At 40.2% G+C, this 26,281-nt stretch overlaps 1 protein-coding gene across 3 annotated transcripts in view; it reads right to left on the bottom strand.

The window, feature by feature from the left end:
* Ankrd30a (ankyrin repeat domain 30A) overlaps positions 1-26,281 on the bottom strand; it is a 74,272-nt gene that overhangs the window by 11,978 nt on the left and 36,013 nt on the right. For all 3 annotated transcript variants that reach the window (XM_037204225.1, XM_037204226.1, XM_037204227.1), the window contains 10 exons: positions 23,616-23,765; positions 20,605-20,635; positions 20,000-20,141; positions 17,744-17,957; positions 12,090-12,273; positions 10,917-11,054; positions 8,784-9,740; positions 6,084-6,236; positions 1,719-1,789; positions 1,183-1,276 (listed from right to left, as the gene is read on the bottom strand). In XM_037204225.1, the coding sequence (XP_037060120.1) occupies positions 1,183-1,276; positions 1,719-1,789; positions 6,084-6,236; positions 8,784-9,740; positions 10,917-11,054; positions 12,090-12,273; positions 17,744-17,957; positions 20,000-20,141; positions 20,605-20,635; positions 23,616-23,765 (2,134 nt within the window). The remainder of the gene's footprint in view (positions 1-1,182; positions 1,277-1,718; positions 1,790-6,083; positions 6,237-8,783; positions 9,741-10,916; positions 11,055-12,089; positions 12,274-17,743; positions 17,958-19,999; positions 20,142-20,604; positions 20,636-23,615; positions 23,766-26,281) is intronic.

The following is a 26,281-nucleotide window of genomic DNA, read 5'->3' as shown; positions in this document are numbered from 1 at the left end:
GCAGATCTCTGAGTTCAAGACCAGCCTGGTCTACAGAGCGAGATCCAGGACAGCCAGAGCTACATAGTCAGGCCCTGTCTCAAAGAAAAGAAGGAAGGAAGGAAGGAAGGAAGGAAGGAAGGAAGGAAGGAAGGAAAGAAGGAAAGAAGGAAAGAAAGAAAAGAGAGAGAGAAAGAAAGAAAAAGAGAGAGAAAAAAGGAAAGAAAAAAACAACAAAACCACAAAATATAAATTTAAATTTGTATTCTTAACACATTCCTTTAAGACTCCTATATAGCAGGGCACCTTTCAACAGTCTCATTTACAGAAGGTTCCTCATCAACATATTATCATGTTAGGAAATATCAAATTAGGAAATAAATTTGTACAGTTTATATAAAATCTAGATAGAAACTACTCTTTAATGTTTCTTTGGCCACAGAAAAGAATAATCAACATAAGATATTCTAGACAATCGAGTAGATGTGCCTTTGGAATGGACCACATAGTGTGGTTTTGGTGGCTGAAGTCAGTAGTGAGAACAACTATATTTGGTGTCCAATGCATCTATCTTGTGATCTTTTCTAGCATTAACTCTGTTTCTGTTTTTGTTTTGTTTTAATTCAAATTGGAAAACAGTTCAGAGGGGGAAAAACACTTGTATTATGATTTGGTATCCATTCTTTTTTTTAATGGTATCCATTCTTGATGAATACAAATTATAAGCGATTCATTCTCCAAATCTTAGTGAAAGTCTTTGATTACTAAAAAAAATTCAGAAGTCTAGATCAAATAACTTAAATTTCTTATAATTTAAAAATTACTGTAAAGTACTAGTGGGACAATATTGTTCAATGTCCATAGTAACATTACATGTATTAACCAAAAGGCAAAGGTAATTCCCAAGTCCACCAATGGATGGATGTGTAAACAAGATGTGGTATGTATAACACAACAGACTATCACAGTCCTTTTATTAAAATGTTTAGTACTGACATCATTTACGAACTCAGCCCACTTCTCTAGAGAGAAGGACTTGTGTTGTGAGGACAAACAGTGTGAAGAGAACACAACACCGAGACTTTGCACACTGGCCACCATGTTCAGAATTACTACAGAGGGCTGTCCACTGTGTCCCCATAGTACAACTGTAGGGTAGACGCCCCCCCCAGCATCAAAGAATCCAGGAAAATGACCACTTACCAAATTCACACTTGACAGGTTTTCCTGAAGTTGCTCAATTTCCTCTGATTGCTTTTTTATTGTAATTTTAAACTTTGAGTTTTCAAGTTCAAGCCTAAAATTATATTTTAAAATAATTATATTTACAAAGCAGTTTAAAAACTATCATATAGTTTCTGAAAATCAACTGAGTCACTACATAAATTCTTAACGGTCTGAAACGCAGATGACTGGGTAACTAATTTCTCTAGCTGTGTTTTATGGGTCAGGAGTCAAAGCTAGATCTTCATGCACAGGCTGCACCCCGAACTGCATCCCTACTCAAAGGTATGCGCTTCAAGAAACTTGGAGATGAGATTCTGCCCTGGCTTCAGAGAGACTACTATCAGGACTGACAGAGCTGCCACACTGTACTGCTTATCTGCTTTATAAATCCTGGGTCACAGAGCTGCCACACTGTACTGCTTATTCGCTTTATAAACACTGGGTCACAGAGCTGCCACACTGTATTGTTCATTTGCTTTATAAACACTGGGGTCATGCTGTTTAAACTGTACTTTTGTAGGTGGTCTTCCATCTTCTCAGCACGCTGTACAGCCTCTCTGTGTTGATCCTGTGCTTCCTGCAACTGGAATAAAGAATAAAACAAACCTTTACTAGTAAGCTACTCTAAGTCTGCACACCTCATTCCCTGACCTGCAGTGTTCAAGTGCACTTCTCTGCAGTGAGAGCAAATTTAACTGAGTTGCTGCAACAGGGATCTTACACTCTCAAAAACTAAAATATTACCTGGCCCTTTACAGAAAAGTTTACCGACGTCTGCTCTGTGACTGACAGTCCATTTGTAAATCATAATCTGCTGTTGCCTGGCTAGCTCAACCAGCAAGTCTTCAACTGTACTCCACCAGATGCAAATGGACAACATGGGTAAAACCAAGAAAAGGGGATTTCTGACAGTAAGCGTTTGCACTTCTGTATTCCACCTAATTTTCTGTCAACTGCCATTTAAAAGTTCTTATGCACATGAGTTATGTATCTATGTATTTATAAATTGCCACAGCTCTGCCAGTTATGATGAACATGGTGCTTTAATGATAGCTGGTTGTCTTATGAAATAATTTCAGTGGAGGTATATTCACACAGAAGCCAGAACATTGTTGCAGGACATGTGATCACACTGTGAACCCCAAGATTGTGTTATTTACTGGAAAACCCATTTTCTAGTTTGTAGTATGGCTTAGCCATAGCACATACCTTTAACCCAAGAGTTTTCTGCTTGAATACTGTAAACCGTAAGTCAAGAGGCAGAGCAAGCAACAGGAAGCAGAGACAGGATTTTTAGGAAAAAACAGAGTAAGAGGGACTCAGGACAGGAGAGAGAGGCACAGGAGGATAAGGGAGGGACATTGAGTCTGAGGGGTTTTGTTGTTGTGTCTGAGACATCAGAAGAGAAATGGGGTCTTTCTGGGGACTGTTGGCTGAGGAAGGAAGGTCACCGGGACACTTTCTCTGCCTCTCTGAGCTTTCACCCCAGCATCTGGCTCCCAAGTCATTATTGGTAAAATTGAATGATTGAGATTTTGATAAAAACAACAGAATGCTTGGGTCCAACGCCTCTTCCCACCAGCTACTAGATGTACAGATTCTGAGCAAATGAACTTTCTGTATCTTAGTTTCTTCAACTTTGAAGTGGAAATAATCCTATTCACATTAATGGACTAATGAAAAGATTAATTAAGGAATATAAATAAAGTACTTGAACTGTACATGGCAGTGAGACTTCAGATGTGTGCTATGGCAGCAATAAAAGAGGTCCTTTATGCAAACCGTGGCTCATTCCTCATGTAACTGAATATGGCAGGGATGAGGAAACTGAGGCCCATACTAGATCCCTAGTAATTCCTGCAACTTCCAGAAATTTCACTAGCCACCAGTAACTTTGTCCATGTGGAATGCTTTTTTTGTTTTTTTGAGACAGGGTTTCTCTGTGTAGTGCTGGCTGTCCTGGAACTCACTCTGTAGACCATGCTGTCCTGGAACTCACAATAGATTCTCCTGCCTCTGCCTCCCAAGTGCTGGGATTAAAGGCGTGCACCACCAAGTCCAGCTTGGTAGAATACTTTTTAGCTCCTTTTTACTCCATACTACTTCAGCTGGCAAGGGTCATACAGTGCAGTGCAAACAGTGTTGACAATCAGAGGCTGAAAATATGGGGCTCTATTGATAAATTGAGGTTCCTAAACTAATTCACTCCTCCAAAGTATGCTGGGTTGCTTTATCCAGTACTCTAATGGTACATAAAGGTTCTGTAGTACGGAATACCAGAAAAGCTGTAGACAGAGCTTTGTAGTTGGCCTACTTCTATAGATGTATAGATCCCAACTCTGGCTATACAATGGAAAAAGACAAATGCAGTTATTTTTTTTCTCATAGTGAGAAAAAAATGTTCCATAGAACATTTCTCCTCTATTAGATTATGTGCTTTCCATTTCATATGCAATTCCTTAAAATATATTTAGAGTAAGAGCTTATTATAGGGGCTAGGTATATGACTCAGTTGGTAAAGTACTTGCCTGGTATGCATGAAGCCCTGAGTTAGAGCCTCAGCAATACGTAAACCAGGTATGGCAGCATTTGTCTATAACTACAGCATTTGGGAGCTGGAGGCAGGAGGATCAGAAGTTCAAAGCTAGCCTCAGTTATGTAACAGTTTGAAGCCATGGTTTGAGACCATGTCTCAAAAAAAAAAAAAAAAAGTCATCACCTTAATGCTTCAAAAGAAGTAATTACTGGAATGGTACAAAAATACTTAATTTTATTCTAATGACTACTAAGTAAAAACATCTTCAGTTTATTCAAGGATATATGCATATCAGACATCAACCCTTTGAGCTAATTTATATCCCAATAAGATCATCTCTCATACAAATAACAAAAGTAGAAGAAACCAACCAAAGAAGCAAAAGCCAATTAAGAGTCATGGAAAATCAGGACGTTAGAGTGAAGTAAATGGTCAGAGGAGCCAGGGATGCTTCATGAAAACGTTAATCGTCAGTCAGTTCTAAATTAAATGAGGCAAAAAGAATAAAAACTGCGAAGAACAAAAGGCAGCGTGAGTGAAGTCAGAGGGTGCAGTCAGCCTAGTTCACCAAGGTGACAAAACCCACTGCAGGGGAGGGCAGCATAATAAACGGTACAGTGCCCTGCAGATGACGGTTCCCGAGCAGACAGTAGAGCAACAGCCACGCACAGGAAGACAGGAAGGGCTGACAACATCTTGCTCAGGGAGCAGGGCCATTCAAAAGGACTAAATACCTACCGTTTGATATAACATGCTCAGGAAGAAGAAACTACATGTAGACAGAGACAGACTGGTAGGCCTGGGGAAGATGGGAGGACTAGGGGTGACAACAAGAAGCTCATGGCTAATTCAAGATGATGAAAACATTCTAATTGGCTGTGATGACTGAAAATCTGTGACTACCCTAAGAGTTGCTGATTTTTTTACTTTAAGTAGTGAGCTATGCTCTATATGTTCATTATAGCTCAATTGTGTTCTGTTAAAAAAAAAAAAATCCAATGGGGTACCGGGGCCTGCTTATAATTTCAGCACTGGAGAAGAGGAGGCAGGGGGATGGCTGGCTGTAAACTGGAGGACAGCCTGCTCTACGCAGTTACTTCTAAACCAGCTGGAGCTATAGAGAGATTCTAAAACAAACAAATACATAAAAAACAGATGGTAGAATCTAGGTACTATTTTTCATTCTGTTTTGGATATGAATACTATATATGATCTGAATATTTCCATGTGGTTATATTTCTAAATGAAAGAAACGCCTTGCTTTGGAGACAGGTTTTAAATTACCTGTAAACACTTGCTCTCTGTTTCTGGCGCAAGGGATTGAACATAAGGACTCCCACGTTTGAGGCAAACACTTCGCCCCTGAGCATACTCCTCAGCCCTTTTCAAAGGTTTTCAGGCTAGCCTCAAATTCTTGCCCTGGTCTCCCAAGTAGCTTAGATTACAGGTGTGCTACCACACCTGGCTAACATCTGCATTTTAAGCAACATATATAGCCTTTCTGTACAAATTATCTTGAAATCCATTAACTAACTTATCAAAGATGCTGTATCCATTCACAAAAGTGAAGATAAGAAGGAAGTCAATTTTCTGGAATTTTCCATAAACACCACCTCTGGTTTAACCTACTCTGCCTCAACTGCAATAGAAATTTCTCAGACAAAAGGTTCTCAATTTTCCCAGGGATAAATATTTTTTAAAAAGGCTTACAAACTTATAAGAAAAAAATGGGGCCAGTGAGATGGGTCTGGGGGTTTGAAGGCACCAGAGACCACCCTGATGATCTAAGCTGATCTTCCGAGGCCATGTAGTGAAAGGAGGCAGATACTGCCCCTAACACACACACACACACACACACACACACACACACACACACACACACACACACACACACAAGATGGTCTCTGACCTCCACTGGAATGAGCCGGCATGCTTGGCCTGTTCCTCCACAAGAAATAAATGCATTTTTTTAAGTCAAAGAAAAAATAAATATCAGAATAAAACTGAAGTTTAAGAAATAAGTTCATCATGTGCCGGGAGGTGGTGGCGCACGCCTTTAATCCCAGCACTTGGGAGGCAGAGGCAGGCGGATCTCTGTGAGTTCAAGGCCAGCCTGGGCTACCAAGTAAGTTCCAGGAAAGGTGCAAAGCTACACAGAGAAACTCTGTCTCAAAAAATCAAAAAAAAAAAAAAAAAAAAAAAAAAAAAAAAAAGAAAAGAAATAAGTTCATCATAAAGGTAATGAAAAATATAAAAGAAAGCTATTTACTGAAATTATCCTAAAACTATATTATTCAATAAGCTGAACACGGGCAGTTGAGACATTAAATTTCATACGTACTTGACTTCTGATCTGACCTAATTTCTTCTTTAAATCTCGTGTCTCGTCTTCTAAATTACTGCGGTAACGTGAGGAAACTTCTAGTGAGGCCTCTGACATCGACTGCTTTTTCAGGGTATCAGCCAGTTCCTGTTGAAGCTGCCTCACAACCACCTGGGACGATAATTGTTACTGATTTTATAACTCACATTACAAATATTAGTACCATTTAGCTCTTCCATATGCTCTGAAGAACATCACCGCATATAGTAGTGTGTTTCAGTAAGGCTGGCGGGGATGAATTCTACATTGTGGAACTTTTTTTACATATTTAATTTTAATTTACTCATATTTTAAATTTTCACTTTTTAACTGACATGTAAAAACATAAAATTGTACATATTAGCAAGGTACCACATGATATTTTGATACATGTACACATTAATGCTTAAATCAAGTTAGACACAATTATTTCCTAGCCCCGATCATTTCTTTATGGTGAAGTCCTTTCTTTTAGCTGTTTGAAATATACAATATATGTTCAGTAGCTCCATGTTTCCTGCTCTTAACTGTAACTGAGCACCCACTGACAGACTGCTTCCCATCTCTCTTCCTCTTCTTCTCACTCCAATCTCCGGGATCCACTATTGTCCACTGGAGCTTTTAAGACATCAGCCCTTTAAGATTCGCTATTGTAAGGAGGATCATGAGATCCTTATGTTCCTGTGCCTGGTCTTCTTCAGTTATCAGCCTCTGGTCAAGACTACAGGATTTTGTCCAGCTTTGGGCAGAGCCAATGTGGATGGATTACCCACTCCCCTGTAGCATCTGAGGCCACCAATGGACTGAGGCCCACACAGCTATACACTGTTGCTAATTCATATCTCAACAGTAGCCATGTGGGATAGTGTTCATGAAGCTAGATCCTTGGCTATTTGGGCTGATGCTAAATTAGGATGTGTGTGAAACCCACAGCCACTAAGGCCCATGTCACAGGGTGACCAAACAGATATCCATTCTTACATACAAGTCTGTGCCTGTTGCCAGGGCAATATTCACATCCTGCCTTGCTAGGTATCAAGGTGAGACTGTAAGTCTATGTAGCTCAGAGTGGTCTCAGATTTGAAGCATCCTGCTTCTGCCTCCTGATTGTTGGATTTACAGTTTGCATCATCATGTACATGCACAGAGACTCAAGATCTCCAACTTTCTCATAATTCAATCTCCTTCTCAAATCCTTCTGATAGATTCCTACTTCAGAATGAAAGCAAGGCCCTAGGTAAGCTGATACCAGCATCCACAGCTCTCTCTCCTGCTCACTGCATCTCTACTACACATGAACCTTTACACTCTTGGTTTTTCATTAGTTTGGAAATGCAGATTCAATGACAAATTAACAACGTACAGGTAACTATGATTATTTCTGTACTGAACAAAGCTGCATCCTTTACAATCATGATTGAGCCCTAAAATGGAAACAGGATCATGCTATTTATTAAAATGTGAAAAACTACAAATGCTGATATGAAGTACTAACATATTTTTAACTTTGTTAAAGTTCACACATCTGTCCCAACTTAGGACTCAAAAGAAAGCAGATGCTTTTAGAGTTATGGTGCAAAGAATATATAATTTGGGACAAGTATTATCTGATTTAAATACAAGTAACATAGGACAAAATTATATCAACAAGAATATACACAAAGCTACTGAACGGGAAAAAACACTACAAAATACAGTATCTATATTTCAGTTCCTTGATGAAACCTAGAATGAACAATCAACTGCCTACTTTATGGAATCATAACTGCCAACTACTCATTTAGTCATGAAAGTTTCCACTTACCTGCTTCATCATGGTTCTAAAACTTGCCAACATAAAAACGCTGAAGTTATTTCAGGGCTGGGGTGTGTAGGTCAGTGGTACAGTGTATGCTTAGCATGCTTAAGGCCTAAGGTTTAGTTCCCAGCAACAAAAATCACAATTTAAAAGCTCACATCCTCCCAATTATTATTTCAACAGCATAAAACCGTATTATTAATATCAGTATATAGCCAGCAAAACTTGTAACTTAATCTCCTATAACTCTAAAGGTGTTTACTCAAAGTAACATATCTGTCAGGTCTAATTTAAAAAAAAAAAAGAATTGTCCCTTCTTTTTGGATTTCAAATTCAGTGCTATGTGTGTAATTATGACTCCTTCAAAAATTTAAACATAATGGTGTTGTTAGGTAGAGTGTGATTTCAAAGCATGTATACAATGTGTAACAGTCAATTCTGAGAGTAACCAACACACTTACCACATCAAATGAAGATCATCTTTGGGAAATAAGAGCTAAGTCGTACTTGCTGACACAGGTTATGTTTTTAAGGTAATAACAAATATAATCAATAGATTTTTATATTCAGTTAGATTCAACACTTAGTATTAATGAATAGTATTTTGAATTTCCCTGTGGGATGTTTTTAAAATATTTATCTTTCTTTGGTTTGGAGAGATGGCTCAGCAGTTAAGAGCTCTTCCAGAGAACTCAGAATTTGTAGCACCCACATGGCAGCCCACAACCATCTATGACTCCCATTCCAGGGGATCTGATGCCCTTACCTGGCCTGTGTGAGCACTAGGCATGCACATGGATCACAGACACACACGCAGGCATACACCCACACACATAAGATAGAAATGAATGTTTAAAATCTACTACTCTTTTGGTACTCACTTCTCTTTCTGCTTTCTCGTTTTCATACTGACACATTCTCTCTTTTAAGTGACTGCACTCACTCACTAATTCCTTGTTTCTGTCTTCCAGCATCAGCCTGTGCTTCTGGCTCTCAGCTTGGAGTCTGCTTAGCATATCATGAAACTGGTCCTGGATATTCACTATTGTCTTGTCTTTGCAATCAGCTTTGTTGGAAGCATCGTCTAACTGCTGCCGGAGCAGCATGTTCTCACTCTGGAGCTGAGACAGCCTCTCCTCTATGGACTCTTGCTTGCCCATGTATTTATTCACCTTCCCTTGCTCATCTTGATACATATGCTCGACTTCCTTCATCTGGCACTGTGTCTGGTTGAGGTCTCTTTGTACACATTTCAAAGACAAAGTCTTTTCTCTAAGTGCATCTTTTGTATGATGAAACTCAATTTCTAGGCTATTCAATTTTCTTTCAGTTTTCGAAAGCTGTTGGGAAAGAATCTCATTGTTATCTCTTAGGTTAGACATATCAAAATTCATCTTGTCTTGCAAACGAACCCACTCATCTCTTGCTTTCTGGAAAGCAATTTCTAGGTCTCTTTTTGATGTCTGAATTTCAGCATGGTCATGCACAGCAGAAGCCAGTCTAGATCGGAATGATTCGACCTCTGTTTCCAGTCTTTCTTTATTTTGTTTTTCATTCTCCAGCTTAGAACTCAGCATTGTGTTCTCAGTTGTAAGACTATTAATCTGTGCATTATACTGGAATACTGTTTTTGTAAATGTTTCTTCATTCAGCTTTATCATCCTTTGAAGCTTATCACTCTGTTCATGTGCAGTCTTAATATCCTCCAGGTACTTCTTCTCCTTTTCCTGGCTGTGGGTTTTTACTGTATCCAGCTCCAGTCTTAACATGGCAATTTCATCCTGCAACATTTGGTTTTTATGCAATAGATCTTTTTCTTTTTTATGACTAACAGAAACCTAAGTAAGGAAAAAACATTTAGCTAGCACAATTTCTTATGGAATTTAAGAACAACATATGAAATTTTGCAATCTAAGAACTGAAATACATATATGCAACTAAAAAAAATCTAATTTCTGAGCTTTCAGAAATACAAATTGCCAAAAGTCCATAAATGTAATTGAAGACAATGACTTTATGAAATTTAGAGAGAAATGATTCTTTTTAGAAACTCAGCACTGAGACAGCCTTTCTCTGGATCACAACAGGCTTAAGGCGCAAAGCAAAGATTAGTCAGTTGGTTCACACTTCACATTAGGAGATGGCTTAATGCCAGTGAGTGGACCAGAATACGGCTCCTAGCACCCATGTCAACGCCAGGGCATGTGTAGTCTGCCTGCAGCCCCAGCACACGAGACGCAGAGATGGGAGATCCCGGGGCAAGCTGGCTAGATGTAGTCACGTAGGTCCAGAGAGAGTATCTGCATCGATACGTGACATGCAGAGTGGTCAGAAAGACACTTAACATCAACCTCTGGCCTCTACATACATGCACATATGTGTACTCCCAAACAGACATGAAACACAGTCACACTACACACACAAATAAACACACACACATACACACACACACACACACACACACACACACACACACACGCAAGAAAAAAAATTAGGTTTACATTTTAATATCTAACATATACAAACCAGTCCAAAGTAAGAGCCTTAGTTCTTTCATTTGGACAGAAGAAATTTCCCAAAGTTCTTTTAATTCCCCTTTTTCAGAAAGTTTCTCTAACACTTTCTTCAGTCTGTCGTAGGAACTACATTTATTAATAAATGCTTAAATAAGCACCATACAAATAAGTATGCTTGGACACGAGTGAACTAGTCACCACAACTCTGAAAAGGATTTTAAAAATGCAACAAGCTGCAGAAACCCAGGTCTGTCCATCCATCCATCCATGTTTGGCTCCCCCCCCCCCCACTGCCAGTGCTCCTTGTAACAGTCAAAGCACTAACTCCTTTACATCAGACAGTGGGAGAAAGCTTCTGCCTTCTACTCCCCAAACGTGTCTTATGCATACCATACACACACGGTTCAAAATCCTCTAGACTTCCCACGGTGCATGAGGTGGTTCTGACAGTATGTAAACATATAAATGCGCACATATTTAGAAAACTGAAGAAAATACCTCACAGGTCATCTTCTTCTGTGCCATTTCTATCTCCTTTTGTTTACACAGGTGATTTGCAAGAATCCCATCCTGTAACGCTCTGGCATTCTGTTCTTGGGAAAGCTGTCTCTGAATTTCATTTCGTTCCTCTGAAATCTAGAGATACATTTCATGAAGTTTTCAGTCTCATACGATTGTGATAGTATGACTGCTGTGGACAGAATATCTAAAAGCTTATTTAAGAGTAGAACATTAAAAACAAACTGGAGCCAGGCGGTGGTGGCGCACGCCTTTAATCCCAGCACTCGGGAGGCAGAGCCAGGCGGATCTCTGTGAGTTCGAGGCCAGCCTGGTCTCCAAAGCGAGTTCCAGGAAAGGCACAAAGCTACACAGAGAAACCCTGTCTCAAAAACCAAAAAAAAAAAAAAAAAAACCAAACTGGAAGCTACCTATGAAAACATGAGGAACTCTATCCCACACGAAACACTCAAATTTGTATTGCATATTATAGTTAAATTGCTTACAAAGCAAAAACAGCTCTTACATGCAGAAAGAGTATTGTAAACTAGCTTGTTACAAACATTTAACTAGTTTTAACATAATTTCAAAGTCTGCATTTTAAGAGGGCTAGACTAGCACTTAATTTTCCAGAGTAAACTTAACTTACCTTTTATTATCTCACTTAGAAAAGATGTTTGCAGTACCTAGCAGTTTCCAAGAGTCATAATAAATAGTGTCAGCTATCTATGTTAAAATTGGCTCTTAGCATGAGGCACCATTGGTCAACAATGGACTGCATATTCCTGGCTGCCCGACACAATTATATGAACTGGTGATGAGGTTGATGTCTGACATGCTCACGACATTTGCACAATAATGAAACCAACAGATATTTTCATTAAGTGGTACATGGAGACATATATGTGATGTGTGTGTAGAAATATAATATGTAATGTAATTAAAGTGACTTTAAAAGTACAACAAATAAATGTAGAAATAAGAAATTTGCATCAGCCAGAAACGCCTTTAATCCAGCACTTGAGAGGCAGAGGACAGCCTGGTCTACACAGACAGCCAAGGTTATGCAGAGAAACCCTGTCTCGAAAAAGCTAACCCCCTCATGCTACCACCCCCCAAACCAACCAACCAAAAATGTCCCCCAAAAGAAATTTTTATAAAAGATTAACTTACTTGGTTCAAATGATTTTTCACTGTCTTCAACTCCATATCCAATGTTCTGAGAGAAACTTCAAGCTGCTGCTTCCCTTCAAGCTCGTTCTGATACTGCTCATCTTTTCTCCTAAGCTGCTCCATCGTTCTCTCAGAAAGCTGATCTGCGCTTCTCCGCTTCTCTTCCTCTTGTTTCAGTGAAAATCTGAAATTAAACGTGTTTACTTTAAAATCAACCCGACTATATAAAATGAAGTTCACTTTGTGACCTGGACCTCAAGACGGTTGTTAAAGAATTGTTCCTTTTTATAACTCATGAGTTTAATTTCTCACTTCAGTCTCTTCTAAAGCCCATATGTTCTTGATGATAACAAGGATGAATAAAAACTTTGCTGAATTTCTAGAAGTCTGGTAAATATTATTGGAAAGCAATTTTGAATTTATTCAGTAAAGTTACAAGTTGAAAACTGTCTTCTGTAGGGATAGAAAGATGGCTCAGTAGTTAGAGCACTGGCTGCTCTTCCAGAGGACCAGGCTCAGTTCCCAGCATCCACATGGTGTCTCCAACCATCTATAGCAACAGTTCTAGGGGACCTGATACCCTTCTCTGGCCTCAGCAGGCATTGCACACATGTATGTCTGCATACATATGGACATACATGTGGACAAAACTACCACACACATGAAAATTAATTAAAATTTAAAAAAATGGAATGTATCTTTTTTACACAGTTGTAATTACTCTCTAATCAAAATAGACTACTTAAAGTTAGATAATTGTTTAAAAGATGCACCATTTTAAATTCACACCATGTACCAGAAGTAGAATTTTATCTTTATGAAACATTTCCGGCCTCCCTAAGTACTTGCAGCTTAGAAAGCGCCTTCCGACATCGCCCACAGCACACTCTGACACCATCACAGCCAGTGCAGGCTGAGGAAGCGATCGCTGCAGCAACCTTGGAGGAATGGTTTTTCTGGAACACTTTTGAGGAATCTTGGGTTTTTGTTGTTGTTGTTGTTGTTTGTTTTTTGTTTTGTATTAAGATAAAACAAATTAAAAATCCCTTTAAGTAATTAAAACTTCCCTAGAATTAAATGAAACAAAACCACAGCATATCAACATCTACAGGACACCGTGAAGGTAGTCCTGAGAGGGTAGCTTATGGCGCTAAGTGATTACATAACAAACAACAAAACAACGGAAGACAAATAATACACAATGATGTGCCTTAGCAGCTTGGAAAAATAAAGACAAAAGCATCCCAGAACACTAGATGGAGAGAAATAGTCAAGATCAGGGCAGAAATGAATGAAATAGAAACAAAATCCTAATACAAAGAACCAATGAGACAAAAAGCTGGGTCTCTGAAATGCTTAACAAGATTGAGAAAGCTTTAGCCAAGTTAGCCAAAAGAAGACCCGAATTAATGAAACTAGAGATAAAAACAGACAAAAATGAAATTCAGAGGGCTGTAGGCATACGTTTTCAAAATCTTTAACCATCAATTGGGAAAGCTAAAAGAAATGAATTTCATAATGTATATGACATACTCAAGTTAAACCAAAAAGAGATTTTAAAACATAAAACGATCTACCACAAGCAATGAGACCAAACAACAATAAAATCCAGGTCCAGATGAATTCAAAATTCCCCCAGAACTTTAAAGAACTAAAACTGACATTCCTCAACTGTTTCCATAACAGGAAAAGAAATTTCTTTACAAATTCTCCTTATGAAGCTAGCACAACATTGATACCTAAATCAGATTAAGAAACAAAAAAGGAAATGTATTCATCAATCTACCTGATGAACATAGATGCAAAACTTCTTATTAAGGTATGCAAATCAAATTAAAAAACACATCAAAAAGCTCATCCACCATGATTAAGCTGGCTTCATCCCAGAGATTTAGGGATGGTTCAACCTCAGTGTAATGTTGACCCTTCATCCCAGAGATTTAGGGATGGTTCAACCTCAGTGTAATCTTATCTCATGACCTGTAGAATAGGCCTCTGAAAAGGCTCTAACATCCTTTCATGATAAAAGTCCTGGAGAATCTAGGAATACAGAGGCTACATCTCAACACAGAAAGGCAATACACATCAAGCCCACAATTAACATGCAAACAGAGAGAAACCTGAAGCTTTTCCACTAAAATCAGGAAGAAGACAAAGATATCCCCTCTCTCCATACGGATTCACTGTAGTGCTGGAAGTCAGAACAACTAACTGAAGGAGGGAAATAGGATACGAATGGCCAAGGAAGAATTGACAGATAATATTCTCAACATGAAAGACTCTAAAGACTGCACAGGAAACTCCTCCAGCTTATAAAGATACTCATCAAAGTAGCAAGATACAAAATCAACAGACAAAACACCAGTCCCCTTCTCATACAGTGACAAACATACCAAGAAAGAAGTCAGGGAAACAGCCCCATTCACAACAGCCTAAACAAACAGACTAAACCTCACAACAGAAGTGAAAGATCTGTACAATGAGCAATTGAAGACCCTGAAGAGAGAAATTCAACAAGTGGCAGACAATGGAAAGACTGACACCCCTGAACTTGAATCAGTAGGACCAATGTTGGAAAAGGACCATCCTACCAAAGGCAATCTAAAAATTCAATGCAACCTCTCCAAATTTCAATGCAATTCATAGAAAAAAACAAAACAAAACAAAACAAAACAAAACAAAAAAACTTAACATCCACACGGAAACACGGAAGACCCTGGATAGCCAAACAACCCTCAACACTTGCACTGTTCTCGCTTTCAAGGCACTCTACAGAGCCATAGTAGACACACACAGTGAACAATGGAGTAGAAATGAGAACCAGATACAAGCCCACACGCCTACAGCTACCTGACTATTTACAAAGATGTCACAAATACAAAATGCAGAAATAACAGCATCATCCACAAATGCTGCTGGTCAAACTGGATACCTACATGCAGAAAAACCTAGATCCTTCTCTTTTACTCTACACAAAACTCAATTCCAAATCAGCCAGGAACCTCGCCATGCATCTATACCTGGCACCTGAATTAGACAGAGCAGAAAACACGGAGCATGTGTCCTCTGATCTGGGGAGTAAGTGGGCATTCTGTAGTGGACTGAGGCTTCGGGAGAACTAGGGCTTAAAGGCCCATAGAGTTGTGGGCTCTTGTCTAGCAGGAGGGTGTTTGAGGGAGGTGCTGAGCGAGACAGCAGAGTTATGATGGCTGGTGCAGCCAAGATGTGGCCTTGTACTGTGGGAGCTGGGAGGGTCCTAATACGTGGAGGTTTGATTCCAATAGGCCGAGCTGTGGCCTCTCATCTCGGGGTGAGGGGTGATGATTAACACATGCCATGATATGACAGGCTTAAGCGAGTTATTAGGGACCTTAAGCAAGACAATGGGGAAACATCTTGTGTGGCATGAACAGATGCTCCTGGCAGGTCTTTGGGTAGTAAGATTAGAACACAAGACAATGGAGGAAGTGAAGGCTTTACATCTGGAGAAAGCGAGCACTCAGATGGAGAGATGGGTGCTGAAGAGCAGGAGAAGCCGGGAATCTATTTGCAAGCAAGAGCCGCAAAGGGATCCTGGGATGGCCAGTTCTGAGTGCCAGAGGGCGCAGTGGGCAATCTCTCTGCAGAGCAAGCAGAAGTATATGTAGACCTTCAGATGATGGAGGTGGAATCCCCAGGATGGGCGGCTGGGGATCAACCGACCAAGTAAGAGGTGAAGTTCTGCAAAGCAAGTGGGAGGAGCCCAAGAACGGTGGGTTTCTAGTGTAAAGTAGGGAGAGGGTGAAAGCTGTGGAGTAGATTAGGACTCCGTCTGCAGTGGGTGACTAGAGTCCGGGGAGGTGGGGCTGGGATGCCCAGAGAGGTGAGCGGGCCTTACAAGGTAGGGTCAGGCACAGGTCCGGACCGGGGGTGGGGGGGGTGGGGGGGTGTCTTAGGGGAGGGAGGGAGGTGGCCCTTACTAGCAGCATGTATGGAGGGAGTCCTGGAAGAGGGCAGGAGTTTGAGGTGGCCAAGGAATGATAAAAGGAATCTCTCTAATGGTAATGGGTCCTGGGGAGGCAGGGGGTTGGGGTACCCTGAGAATATGAAGGAAGGCCCTTTCTGGAAACATATGTGGAGGGGGTTCTGGGAAGGCTGAGAGTCTGGGGTGGCTGAGGGAAGAGGATAATGAGCTAATGCGGGCACCTTGTGTGGCAGTGGGGAGACCTGGGAAGGTGGTGGGGGCTTGGAGTGGCTGTGAGACGAGGAAAGGCCCTTACTAGGAATTTGTGTAGCAGGGTCGGGGGATTCCAGGGAGAGTTATGGGGTAGTTATGGGAGAAGAGGGTAGGCTCTGAAGGCAGCACATTTGGTGTTCCTGGGAAGGCAGCAGGGTTTGGGGTAGCTGAGGGAGAAGTTCATCCCTTATTCCTGATACACACTGTCAGTAAAGTAGCTATATACAACAATCAGCAGATAAAAACTAGCAGGCTGTCTATATGCCAGTAATGGACTTCCTGACAAAGAAATTGGGGGAAATCTCATTCACAATAGCTTCAAAACAAAATAAAACAGCATGACACAACTTCGGAATAGACGTAGTCAAAAGGTGAAAGACATCCACAGTGAAAACTTTACAACACTGAAGGAGATGCTAGAAAGCAGATAGACCTCCCAAGGTCATGGACTGCCAGAATTAATTTAACAGATTAAACACAATCTTCATGACATCTAACGACACATCACTCTCCTTCCCTCCCTCTCTCTGTAATTTCTATGTAAATATTACATAGAAATCATGAGGCTGTGTGATGAGCTCAAGTGTTCATATTATATACTGAAGATTTTTTAAAAAGTAAACAATTACACAGAAAACAACTTACATCAGTATTCTAATATAAAACAAATTTTTAAAGTTATTTGATCAGCTGGGCAGTGGTTAAGAACAGCCTGGGCTAGAGAGCTAGTTCTAGGACAGACAGGGCAATACAGAGAAACCCTGTCTTGAAAAAAAAAAAAAAAGGTTATTTGATCAATAAATACTGAGGGTTTTTTTTTTTTGGTTTTTCGAGACAGGGTTTCTCTGTGTAGCTTTGGAGCCTATCCTGGATCTCGCTCTGTAGAACAGGCTGGCCTCGAACTCACAAAGATCCACCTGGCTCTGCCTCCCGAGTGCTGGGATTAAAGGTGTGCGCCACCAACGCCTGGCTAGGTTTTTTTTTTTTAATTTTTATTTTCTTTTTTTTAATGGCTGCTTTTATACAGCCACTAAAACTATGATTTAGGAATCTACAGTAGAATACTTGTTTAATTCCTAGAATAATTCATAGTTAAGTTCACTATATTATTTGCAAGAATTTCACATTTGAGAAGACTAAGAAATGTTCTGTTTTGCCAACTCTATGACACGTCAACACAGGCCAAAGTTCAAGTACATCTCTGTATCCTAAACAGTGAGAACGTTCCTTTAAAGCTGGGTTATCACAGCTGGGGACGGCTTGGTGGGGAAAGGAGCCTGCTAAGCCCGACCCTTGAGCTGGATCTCAGGGACCCACGACAGGAGACTGACTCCCGAGTCAGCACACGACTTCCACGCACGTCCATGAGCACACTCACCTGTAAGTAAATGTCAGAGGACATAAAAATTGATAAATAAATAAAACCAAGACAGCATACCTCAAATTGGAGAGTTCTTGTTCCCATTCTACCTTTTCATGCTCTAACTGTGACTTTACTTCTTTTGTTTGCGATACTTCCTTCTGTAATTCCTTAAGTTTATTTTCCATTCTTTTAAGTTTTCCTGTAAGTAGTTCACAGTGGCTTTTTTTAAATTCTAATAATCTTTGATATGAATAAACTGCATCCCGGATTTTCAAAAGACTAACAATATCTGAATCAGGGAGAAAATAAGAGACAAATAAAATGAGTGAGCATATTAAAATACTGCATTTTTATATTCATTCACTTATACACTGAAGAAATATACAGTAAGTGTTTACAATGTGGAACACATTACACTAAGCTCTGCAAATAACGCAGGCAAGACCCTTGGTCTTTTTCAACTTAAAAGAAAATATGGAATTATACACCTGGGTTTTTGAATGAAACTGGGTAGACCTGCAGGTCTTCATGTTAAGCAAATTGAGCTAAACTCAGTCAAATAGTCCATGTTAGATTTCAAACAGAAAACACAAAGCATTTAGTGAGCCTCTCTTTCAGTCTGCTTTTACCCAAAATGGGGTAACAGCTATGGAGCCATGTTCCCACTGAAAACAACTCAAATGAACACAGTTAAAACCTCTCAAATAATTCTCAAGACAATGATCCTAACAGACGGAGTAAATGAACTCCACGAATGTCCCAGGTCTCTCGAGTCACAGGAGAAGGAACTCAAGTAGAGCTCCCTAGACTTGCTGAGTTGAGGTGAATAAGTTCAGAGTCTGATAAACCAAGACAGCTTGAGATCACAACAGACCAGAGAGGAGAGAGAATCATGGAGAAAGAAGAGCCTGCAGGTCTACAGAGGCCCCTGGAGTACTTAGCCAAGCACTGAATAATGGATGTATAGGAAGAAACTACAGGAACAAGGATAAAACATCTGAAAAGATTAGATGAGATTTCACCCAATGTGCTCACAGGACCAAGAAGAATACCTATTCTGCTTAGTGAGGCTGGACAAACACAATTTACCAGATGATAGATACAGATCAGAAAGGAGTTCATCATAGCTTAGGAAAAGAAATACATGCAAAATGTTTAATATTTATTATTAGTATAAGGCACATTAAGACCATAATGAGATACATAGAATACACCTATAAGAATAGCTAAGATTTAAAATACTGACAAACAGTGCTTGTGAAGACAGAGCCACTGGATCTCTCTTGTCCTGTGGGCTGGAAAACAGAACAGGGACATGCTAGGAAACCATCTTTCAGCTTCTTAATAAGGAGCATGGGAGAAATGGGGAGGCTTTTGGGATGGGTTTGTTAACTATCTTGATTATGGTGGTTAAATATGTTTAATACATATGCTGAAACTAACCAAATAACGTTTATATATCAATATGCCTTGCTGAAGCTGTAAAACAAAATACTGCAAGAGCAAACTTCTAAGACAACAAGTGGGACACAGAAAAGTCAGGAGAAAAAAACTAAAGGATTGAGAATTTAACCTCATAGCAAAGGGTTAATATGATGAGATCCGAATCTTTGCAACTACACAATTACAGTTAAAAAAGAGACCGTGTTTGCAGGAAGTGGGCAGCAGGGGAAACAGTTCTCTAGTTTACAGTATTCTAGATAGACACCAGGTGTCTCAGGGTTACTATTGCTGTGGATGAAACACCATGACCAAAGCAACTTGGGGAAGAAAGGGTTTATTTGGCTTATACTTCCACATCATTGTTCTTCATCAAAGGCATCAGGACAGGAACACAAATAGAGTAAAAACCTGGAGGAAAGAACTGATGCAGAGTCCATGGAGGGGTGCTGCTTACTGGCTTGCTCCTCATGACTTGCTCAGCATAGGACCACAAGTCCAGGGTAGCTTTGGGGCCCCCCACATCAATCACTAACTAAGACAATGTCCTAGAGGTGAATCTTATGGAGGCATTTTCTCAACTGAGGCTCCCTCATCTCTGATGACTCTAGCTTGTGTCCAGTGGACATATAAATAGCTGGCACACCAGGTAACCACACCCGGTGACAGTAAGGCACAGAAGAAAAGCAAGATCAATAAAAAGACTGAATGTGTCAGTCCCACGTAGAAAAGTCCAGTGAGAATGACTACTAAATAGCTCGCATACTACTGTAACATAAAGTATATTTCTGACAAGGCCAGCACGGCCGCACATTGGTGTTCTAGGGTCAATGCCAAGCAAGTGTGCATGTTACCACACATGAAAGTGGTCCATTTCTACAGTGATCATACCTCTACACTCCGTCCTCAGATGCTCAATTTCACACAAAACGCTCTCATAATTGGGGCACTGGAGCTCGCAGTCCTCAGAGGCTGTTTCAGACGACTCACTCCAGGCATCAGGGTCGTCCACAGCAGATACTTGTTTTCTGGCCTATAAAATAAACACTATTTTAAACAGTTTCTCTAATATTTATATTATACTTGAAATAATGTTTTATTTATTTTTTTTAAGAATTATTTGTTTATTTATTTATTATCTATACAGAAGAGGGTGCCAGATCTCATTACAGATGGTTGTGAGCCACCATGTGGGTGCTGGGAATTGAACTCAGGACCTCTGGAAGAGCAGTCGGTGCTCTTAACCTCTGAGCCATCTCTCCAGCCCGAAATAATGTTTTATATAAGCAGAAACAGACACTTCTTAAAAGAGCTGACCATTGAGAGAAGGACACTTTTATTAACAGCTACTACTACTTTCTTTTTTAGGGTAAATGTCTTTCCATAACAAGGTCCTCTATTTTTTCACTTTATCTTTCTTATCTTTTAACTTATATATCATTACTTTTATAACATATTTTAAAACAAATTACCAGTTTTTATTATTTTTACATTACCTTATTTTTATTAGATGTTTTCTTTGTGGGCCTAAAATAAAAAACAAACCAATAAAAATCCTTTAAGACTAATATTACATGAAATACAAAGAATATCTAAGATTATTGACTTTTATACAAAACCTCTACATTTGAAATTTATTTCTCTTACTAATAACATTTACAGGCTATTTAAAATAAAATATTTTTCTATAAGAGGATTTGATTATAAACATAGAAAAAAGATAAAATATTAATATCAAAAGAAGGAATTAAAACATATACATGTATATTTTTTATTTAGCCGAGGATGACCTTGAGCCTCCTCCCTGGGCCACCAGTGCTGGGGATTTAAGTGTGTGCCACCAATGCCCACAGTGGACTGCCAGCAATCAAATATAGGGTTTTGTGTATTCTAGCCAAGCACTCTGCCAACTGAGCCACATCCCCAGGACAGAAAGAATTAAACTTAGATCAAAGCTCTGATGCTCAAAGAAAAAGGAAAAACATGCTACTTGCTCTTTTTGATAGAAAGAAATATATAGTAGTTGGAAGGCTTCTCTGGTCCCGTCTGGCCCCCGGGGGTCTCATAGCCACTTACAAAATAATCACTCGGAGGCTTATTATTATTTACAAACTGTTTGGTCTATGGCAGGCTTCTTGCTAACTAGCTCTTATATCTTAAATTAACCCATTTCTATTAATCTATGTTTTACCACATGTTCTGTGGCTTACCAGTCTGCTGGCATGTTGTCCCTTTGGTGGGGGTTGGCAGTGGCTGGCATCTCCCCTTCCTCTGCCTTTCTTCTTCCTCTCTCTCTTTCCAGCTGGAATGTACCACCTAACCTTATTCTGCCTCACCATTGTCCAAACAGCTTTATTTATCAACCAATCAGAGCAACACATATTCACAGCATACAGAAAGACATCCCACAGCAATGTACCATTAAGAAAAGTGCCTCCCCCCCCCCCCCCGAGACAGGGTTTCTCTGTGTAGTTTTGGTGCCTGTCTTGGATTCCGCTCTGTAGACCAGGCTGGCTTCGAACTCACAGAGATCCACCTGGCTCTGCCTCCCGAGTGCTGGGATTAAAGGCGTGCGGCACTGCCACCCAAGAAAAGTTTTTTACATTTCTTTTTAGTGTATGTGTGTGTCCCTGCACGCGCGTGTGTCTACACGTGTGTTACAGTGCAAGTGAAGAGGTCAGAGAACAGCGTGTATAGCTGGTTCTCTCCTTTGGCCATGTGCTCTGGGATATCAAATTCAGGTCCTCGGGCTTGGTGGCAAATGCTTTCTTCTTCTAAGCTCTGTTACTGGCTCCTATTTGTTGTTGTTACTGTCATTTGCAATAGAAATAAAGTTTTGTGAGCACTACAACCTATCTGGGAAGTGCTTCTGAGGTCCTTACATAAGGAAATCTTTTTTTATTCTGTTTTGTTTTTAAGATGAGATCTAACTCTGCAGCCTAGGTAAGTCTGGAATTCAGTATGTGGTCCAGGCTGGCCTTGAACTCATGGTGGACTTCTTGCCTCAGCTTTCCAAGTGTTGAATTACAAGCATAAACTACCAAGTATGGACTGGAAACATTCTTTTCAAAATGATGACAGGTCTTACTTTTTCTGGACCTACAATCACTATGCATTACTACAAGCACTGTTCATGTGCTCACCTCACTGTAGTCCACAATTCTGCAAGACAGGTTAAGATGTAGCAGGCATTTTACAAAGAAATGAGGCAAAGAAAAGACAGCCAAAGTGTCCTAGAACACATAGTTGATCAGTGGCAGACCCAGCACAACCCAGGACCATACTATACAGTCTGAAAACTAATGCTACATTTCTTCAAGTGTTTTTCAGTGATACAGCAGTAAATGAATCTGCATTTTCTACTTTTAGTTGTAATTATTAATAATTCCTGAATCTTATTTATGAATCAAATATTTTCTAAATAAACACATATCCCTCAATAATTTGGGAGAAATTGCTTTGTATGAACTAATCTATTCTGAAGAATCAGGCATCATTAATCTATTCAACTGTTCAGCATTACATTCAGGAAATACTGAGCACATGATACACATAATGACATTTGCTACAAGGAATTGTTTTCATACTTTTTTTTAACTGAATTTAAAATGTCTATGATAGCTTAACTTTTAGGACATCATTTTCATGTTTAATTCATATTAGTATATTCCATTTCTCAAGCTATTTACTTAAAAAAAAAAGAATGAACAGTGAGAGATCTTAACACCAGAAACATTTAAATAGATGGGCTGAGAGAGTTGCTCTTGCAGAGGACTCAGGTTCAGCTCCCAGAACCAAGATGGCTGCTCACAAGCATCTATAATTCCAGTTCCAATACCTTCTTCTGGTCTCTGTGGACACTGCATGCCCATGGTACAAAGATATACGTGAAGGCAAATACCCACACATATAAAACTTTTTAATAATTTTTTTTGAGACGGGGTTTCTCTGTGTAGCCCTGACTGTCCTGGAACTCCCTCAGGGTGGCCTCACAAAGATCCGCCTGCCTCTGCCTCCTGAGTCCTGGGATTAAAGATATATGCAAAAACATGAATCTTAAAAAAAAAATTTTAATAGAAATTCTGAGGACAAGAAAGTAATAAATCTTCAGGGAAATGTCAAGTTTAATACCTCACACACACACACCAAAGCACACCGAGCAAGCACACACTTCTCCGCTGGATCCTGACATCATGCAAACATATTCTAAACACCTCTTTTAAAGAAGATTCTTAAAATCGCACATTTTCTCCAGTTACTGCCCACTTTTCTATTATCATTCCCAGCATACAAACCTGCGGAGTTGTCTACACTTCTGTAATGCAGTCAGATTTCCACGGTGACCCTTTATTGAAACTGCATTTACTGAAGTCACCTGCCCTGTCTCCCCTTTCAGCAACACTGATACAGGTTAGTTCTTTGCCTGGAACATCCTGTTGTATTTCCACAAGTAAGTAGTAGTCATGGCTACTATTCCTTCACAGGGAGTACGGAACTCATATTTTACCTCGTCTCACTCTGGTCCGTGTCGCTGAGGCTGGAACCATCCTGCATTTGCAGGGAACCCCCAGGTGGTAAGCCAGCTTTCTCAATCGTTGGCATCGGGACAGATTCTCTGGACACCCACTTTTCATTCTTCTTTTTCTTCGCTTCCTTCCTAAGGAAGACAGGACCTCTAAAACTATCCATTAAAACAGCCGGTGTTTTAAAAATAATTCTACTGACAGAAATTAAAGAAAGGTAATTTTGGTGAAATTCTGACTCTTTTCCACCTTAATGTACTAAAAACAAAATAAAACAAACAAAACCACTAGCTAAACATATGCTCAGCAAATGCATAAATATACAACAATGGCACGTGTGATGTATCAGAGTTGATATATGAGATGTTTTGTCTGAGTACAAGGAAAGCTTTTCAGAAGAGGTCGAACTAAGCCTGTGCCCACCCCGTAAGTGTTGCCAGATAGGCCCTGCCCCTCCCAACTCCATAGGCCACCTGACTACACACCCAGCTCCCCAAGATCTTCTCCCCCAACTGCTCACTGCCCAGAGTTTACTCCAGGGAGAGCAACCACACTTGATGAGACCCACTAGAAGGCAACAGAAGAAAACCAGCAAGGGGTGATGTTGGAAAAAGTCTGGTCATGGAAACGGTAGCCTACCCTCAAACCTGCAAACCATCAATACAAGTTCCACGAAACAGCCAAGTCTCAGCTAGCTCTCTTACGACTTAGTTCTCTCCTGAACCTCGCACATGCTCACACTGAAGGAAGAAAGGTGAGGTGAACAGAAGGAAGGAAAGACACAATGACCTCAGGTGTGCAAGTTCCAGGACAGAAACCAACAAAATCTTCCCAGACATGGGTCCCCAAATTACTAGTTCCACAGCAATGAACACCACGGAGAACAACCCAGAAGATCACGTAGACAAAAAAATTCACAAGAATGATATAACTGTGCTGGAACAAGAAAACAAAAGCAAAGACCTGAGGGAAACACAGATGGTAATTGAAGATATGAAAATGGAATTAATAAGGAGACAGAATTGCTGGGGAAAAGCCAGACTGAGGTAGTGCTGGAAATGAGAAACTCCGGAAGCCAAGTAAAATCCTTAGCGGAAAGACTCTGACAGAAGGGTCCTGTGGAAGGCAGTCAGGACTGGGAGACGAAGGAAGGGAACTGGATCACTCAGTAAAAGTCGGTGAGAGAAAAAAAAGAATAGAACATGAGTACACTTCGGGACACAATGAAAAGAACTAACCTTCAAAATAAGTGCGTCTCAGAAGAAAGAAAATCATACCACAGTGAAGGTGTAGAAGAAAACTCCCCAAATCTAGAGACAGAGATGTCCATCCAAACACAAGAAACTTACAGAACTTGAAACAGACAGGATTAGAAAAGAAACTCCCCACGACACACTACAGTCAAAACGTTAAACACACAATAAAGAAAGCTGTGAGAAAGGTCAAGTCACTTACAAGGCTGGCCCATCAGAACTACCTGATTATCGATAGAACACTTGTAAATCCAGAAGGGACTAGAAAGATATATTCTAAGTTCCGGAAGACCAAACTACCAACCAGACAACTATATCCAGCAAAAAATAAAACCTTTGCATGATAAAAAGAAATTAATATCTGACCACTAAACCAGCTCTACAGAGGATACTAGAGGGAGTAATTCTGCCTAAAGCGAAAGACAACACACCCAAGGGACCACAGTACATAATGCCAGGACAGTTCATCAAAACAAGGCTAAGAAAGCAGCACAAACCAATAATATGACAAGAGTTATCACACAAGTGTGATTGCTAATCTTGACTGTCAACTTGACCACATCTGGAATTAACTGGGACCTGAGCTGCCAGGCACTCCTGTGAGAAATTTTCTTAAAGCCATTATCTGGAGCAAGAAGACCCACCCTCCATCTGAACCACACCTTCCGTGGCAGCCTACAAGAAAGGGCATGGAAGAAGGAAACCGATTTTCCTGCTTGTCCCCACTCTCCCTGGCCAGTCTGTCTGTCCTGTTGCTGCAGTCAGTATTAAATCCAACTTCCTCAGGAGTCCAACACAGACTGACCATCAGCTCTCCAGGAATCCTCCCAGACTCTAGTGCCAAATTGGGACTGCAGAGACATCCAGTCTCAGGGACAGAACAATACCAGAGTCCCAACCTTTTCCTCATGAGACAGACATTGCTAGACTGGCCAGACCACGGCCCGTTAGCCAGTCTAACAAACTCCCTTAACACATGCGCTCATTCGCTCAGTTCTGCTCCTTTAAAGAACATTGACTAACATGATGTCTTCCAGTAGTAACTCTTAATTTAGTCTCAAGTCCCTGATAAAAGGAACAGACGAGCAGACCCATCTTTTTACTAACTTCAAGACCCACCATCAATGACAAACGCTGTCTTAAGGAACAAGGATAGAAAAAGGTATTCCAAGTAAATGGAACTAAGAAACAAACATCATAGTTATTTTAATGTCTGACAAGATGGACCAAAACTAGTCAGCAGAGTTAAAGAGGGACACTTCATATTCACTAAAGAACAGTCCGCTAAGAGGGTAGTACAATTCTAAACATAGGTGTACCAACCAGGTGTGCCCAGACAGTCTACTAGCTCTAAAACACAGTCACATGTTCTCCTAGTCCAGAGGACCTGCCCCTAG

The sequence above is a fragment of the Peromyscus leucopus genome, chromosome 3, assembly GCF_004664715.2.
Source record: "Peromyscus leucopus breed LL Stock chromosome 3, UCI_PerLeu_2.1, whole genome shotgun sequence".
Classification (NCBI taxonomy): domain Eukaryota; kingdom Metazoa; phylum Chordata; class Mammalia; order Rodentia; family Cricetidae; genus Peromyscus; species Peromyscus leucopus.
The sequence above is the reverse complement of the archived record's forward strand: the minus strand, read 5'-3'. Positions and strand labels throughout refer to the sequence as shown.